Source organism: Frankliniella occidentalis, unplaced genomic scaffold (genome assembly GCF_000697945.3).
Source record: "Frankliniella occidentalis isolate FOCC.00 unplaced genomic scaffold, Focc_3.1 Scaffold17, whole genome shotgun sequence".
In the NCBI taxonomy this organism is placed as follows: Eukaryota; Metazoa; Arthropoda; class Insecta; order Thysanoptera; family Thripidae; genus Frankliniella; species Frankliniella occidentalis.
Window position 1 is genome coordinate 950,872 of NW_026267147.1, and position 4,551 is coordinate 955,422.

The 4,551-nt window shown below is 45.7% G+C and overlaps 2 protein-coding genes across 6 annotated transcripts in view; one reads left to right on the plus strand and one right to left on the minus strand.

The window, feature by feature from the left end:
• The window catches only part of LOC113209866 (uncharacterized), an 85,056-nt gene extending 81,374 nt beyond the window's left edge, over positions 1-3,682 (minus strand). Inside the window, exon 1 of the transcript XR_008010822.1 lies at positions 3,569-3,682. The gene's annotated coding sequence lies outside the window, so the exon portion shown is untranslated. The remainder of the gene's footprint in view (positions 1-3,568) is intronic.
• Positions 710-4,551, plus strand: part of LOC113214932 (uncharacterized) — a 7,476-nt gene continuing 3,634 nt past the window's right edge. The window contains exons 1-3 of one of the 5 annotated variants that reach the window (XM_026434457.2): positions 710-842; positions 3,346-3,462; positions 3,576-3,795. In XM_026434457.2, coding sequence (XP_026290242.1) covers positions 3,348-3,462; positions 3,576-3,795 — 335 coding nt within the window. In that variant the 5' untranslated portion in view covers positions 710-842; positions 3,346-3,347. Of the gene's footprint in view, positions 1,033-3,345; positions 3,463-3,575; positions 3,796-4,551 lie in introns of all 5 variants that reach the window. The other 4 variants (XM_052264223.1, XM_026434458.2, XM_026434456.2 and 1 more) reach the window with 4 other exon arrangements.

Consider the following 4,551-nt stretch of genomic DNA (forward strand, 5'->3'; position numbering starts at 1 on the left):
GCTTACCCGGAACTCTCCTTACAAAACAAAAAGTCGGGTGGAAAAAAGCACCCCACCCCTCCCCTAAAAAAAATAGAATTGATATCTGGGTCACTGCCCATCGCTCAGCTCGCGCTGGAATAGACGGTAGCCCCTTTGTGGGTGGTTAGAGCGTTGCCTTACTACCGTTTTGACTGTACATCCCTACAAAATGTATCGCTCACAGGTTTGTAGGTTGGCCAAATGGACAAAACAATTAACTTTAGGAGGAAGGGGGGAGCGGGAAAATCGACTGAAGTTAGAATTGCAAACAAAACGTAGTGGCTATTCAAAATCGTAGTCAACGACCGGTCCAGAGTCATTCATCCCCATGACGTCAGGTTGGCACCTGCTGGACAAGCGCAGGACAGCCCCACCGCCAGGACGGCCTACACCGGACCGTGATAAAACCAGAGGAGGTGGCACTTCCGTATCTGCAGGCTGGCCTGGGCCGCCCGGGGGGCACCCCCTCCGCCTCTCCATCCCGCCACGCCCCAGTGCCGCAGCCCCACGCGGGGCCGCAGTGTATCGATCCCCTGGTTCCGGTGGCCGGCGCCAGGGGCCGCCACGCGCCACGGGGCCGCCGCCGCCCGCCGCGAGGCAAGCTTCGGTGGGGCAGCGGCCAGGGGTGCCAACCCCAGGGACCCACAACGCCCCGTCCCCGCACGGCTCTAGGACGAGCCCCTCGTGTCCGTCGGGTTGGCAGCGCCTGATCACAGGTGGTGACGGGGAGGGTCGCAACCCCTCCCCCCGAGACTGGCCTCTGTACACAGCAGCATAGCCTACCAGGAGCCGAATTGGAAAATACGCATCCGTACGTGCTGGTACGTGCTAGCACGTGTGCCTAAGTGCGTGCGAGTCACGTGCAGGATCAGTTCGGACCACTGGTTGTCCCAACAACTATGAGAGCGCCCATCGAAAGTGCGCGCAGATTTATACTTCCTGTCAAAAAATAGTTCAGCCTACCCTCCAAAACGGGGTTAAAAAAGGGGTCAAAAACGGCGCTGAGTTCAGGTAGGCAGCACCGGTCATTTATCGAATTTTGTGCATAAAAATATTTGCAGGATTCAGCGACAATCTAGCTTAACAGGACCTTGAGCATCATAACCTGTCGTTTGTTTGTTTTGAGGTTCCAGAGAACATTGCAAGGTTGGCTGCACTGTCTTGTTTTTATTTGTATACTATTGAAAGCAGGACTATAGTTTTCCAATTTTTTAAGCCAGTTAGTTGCCCATATTTCAGACATGCATGCTCATTCCAGACAAATTTGTCTTTGGCCTTCGCGGGGCGCACAGATCCAGTAATTTGTTTGATATTTTCAAATAACGGCTAAATAGGTGCCCTCTATCGAACAAGACATGTGTGGATCTATATGAACTATTAAGAACAGTTACCTTTAAAAGTCAAAAACTGCAGGGCTAAAATACGAGACTAAAATAATTGTTCATCTTAAGATGGTTGGAGCCGTGACTGCTTGTCGTTTAACTCATACACGGAGAAAAGGATTTGCTCCCACAACTAACGATTTTGTAAACATAGACATATCAAATAATTTTTAGTTGCAGGAACAAAGAAATTGCTTCACCAGAATAAAATCTCGATGATTCCCCATGGAAGCAGAGGGTTTCAAGGCAGATTCTGGGATTTCAAGGGTTGATTGGAATTATCCACCCGTCCTTGAAATTCAGAAATTAACATTGAAATCCAAGAAAATGTTTTTACCGTACAACCAGAAAACTGTCCGGCGTATTACAACCACCACTATGAAAAAATGTTCGGACATGTACGATATATTTCTTAATTTGCCATTTACAAAACGAGTCGTACATGTAGAAGCTCCCAATCTCGCTCGTTATTCGATACCAGGACGAAACGCAGGGCTTGTAAATTTAACAATTTTAAATTGTAATTGTACGGCTTCCTTCATGGAAAATTTTCCTGTATATCCGGTACAATTTTTTACAGTGACCATGTATGTCAGGGCTACACAACACACATAGCAGTATTGCACTCTGTTAAAACCTTACGAAGAAAAATGCCAAATCCTTCGTAGGTACGATGGATTTTGCATTTTGCTTAAGGTTTTAGTTGTGTGCGGCTTTGCTTCCTTTAGGGGCCATGGCGCCATACCGGGCGAGCTATGTACTCGACAAAACAGCCTATGGGTGATTCCGCCAAAATGGCACGGGTCGGTATCCGTGAAAACGTTTCTCGATCATCTCAAAAATAGTGTTTGTCATGCTTCGCTGAGGTGATTTAACCGCGTCAGATGATTACTTGTGCTCTACTTTAACTATTTTAATTAACAACAGCTACGGAGAATTAGTATTTCCTCAATGATTGGCTATAAACTCACTTTTGTACCCTTCGTCACACCCTCACCTAATTTCAGTGTTTTCTTCAATACCAAATGATGCCAAGGGTATTTCACTGCTCGAGATGTTCACTTTTTTATGATTTTCACTATTTCAATCTACAACAGCTACACTGTTAGAAAAAAATGTGATTTTACTACACTTTTACCATACGAAGAGATCTGAAAATCACAATACTTTTTTGGAAACAAAAAACCCAACACTTCTTTGTACTTTCCCAGAATATCTACGTTTTTTTTTCTTTTCCAACATTCCTTTGTGAACACTCTACAAAGAACCTTCGTTTTCCTCCATGGAATCTACGGAATTAAGAAACTACAACATGTCTCCGTTAAATTCTAGAAAAAATTGTAATTTTTAATGGGTCGGTTTAATTTACATCAATAGCAAATACAATAGGCTATTATTTCTTGTATCTGCATCCCAGTTGACAAAACTGTTTCAACATCACACCATTCAGTTTTAAGATGTAAAGAAAACGATACTTTGTTGGGAATTTGGAAATGTTCTCTGGAAATTTGAAACCAACGGTTTGTTGTAAATTCACAAAGTTTCTTTGTAGACTATCGTTTACTGATAAATGTCTTATATCCTTAAAATTTAACAAAGAGTTTTGGAAACTTTTTTCACGTAGAATTCTTCGTGAAGTTCTGACCTTTTTTTTAACAGTGTACACACTTTAAGTATTTCGGCCAAAAAATGTCTTAAACTGTCGCCTTTGTCACGCAATCCCAGAAGCGCCACTGCATTGAAAGCGCACAAATGCACATCAAAGGTAACATATTAGTGACGCATTAAATGCACGTAGTGTGCACTAAATGCGCATTAAATGTTGTAATGCGCTTTAAACGCGTCACCACTGTCACCTTTTATGTCCATCTCTACGCCCCTTTAATGCGTTTGGCGCTACAGGAAAGGAAGTTCTTTGCCAAACTTTTCTTCTTATTTGCAGCCATGCCTGCCATACCCAGCTCTACGCCCAACCCGCCCAAGGGTACGACCTCCGTACCCAGGGTGCGGGTGTTCGTCCAGCAACAGCAACCCGCGGCTCAGCATTATGGGTCATTCAGTGAGTACCAAATTTGCTTATTTTTTCAACAATAGGCAAGCCTATAGGCAAGAGACTAGGGCTTGCTATGGGTGCCGCAACAAATAAGAAAAATGAAAATAAATACCTTTCAGTGAAGCCCCAACCTCCGCACATCCTCTTCAATCTAGGAACGGAGGAAGGAGGTGGCGGTAGTGGCGGTGTCGGTGCCATCACTGCGGCCCTGGACGGAAGCTCGCGGGTGCATGGCGCCGGCGACGTGGTCGTGTCCCTCATCCTGGTGTGCGTCATCTTTTTCGTAACGTTTATGGGATCCTTTTTCTGGAGAAAGTACAGAAAAATCCACTACATGAGGTGAGCATAATCATTGAGCTATACATTTTTGTCCCCATTTTTTTCCCCCATTTTTTTTCCCCATTTTTGATCCCAAACCAGACAACAGTTTGCTATATTGAATTTGGGCTTTTGGGGTCCCCGGGTGAACTCTCGGAGGTGTTCAGGTAGAGTGAAGATTAGTTTTATTAGATTAGTGTTTCGCGGTAATCGACTAACGGTCCCCTTTTAAAATCTCTACGGAGAGGGTTCTCCCAGAGCACGCAACTCGAACAAATTTGGTCTAAATACCTTCAGATAAACAAAAACAGCCATGTTTTTCTTCAAACGAAACGAACCGAACTAACAGTGTCATGTTCAAATTCGATCCGATCACGAACAATACCAGGTGTCTGGATTCACGCCGTTCACTATTGTACTATGCGACCCGCCCGCACGACTCCATCGCGGTCCGCGAGTCACCCCGCCGCGGACCCGCGAGTAACCCCTGCGGACTCACGGGAACCAGCGGGAAACAGCGAACAACCTCTTTGTACGCCCCTGGGCGGTGGCTGCAGCAACAGTGGAGGAGCAATGCGTTGGCGCTTGGAGCCGGTCCCCTGCGACTGGTGGGTATGCAGTCCCGGATGGAGCCGTGCGGGCGGGTTGCATAGTGCAAAAGTGCGCGGCGTGAATCAGCCACCTGGTACAATTTTGATTTGCTTAGGATTTATAACAATTATCCATACTGGTTTACAATAGTTACTTCATCAACTTCTTTACCCTCGCGAAGTTTTT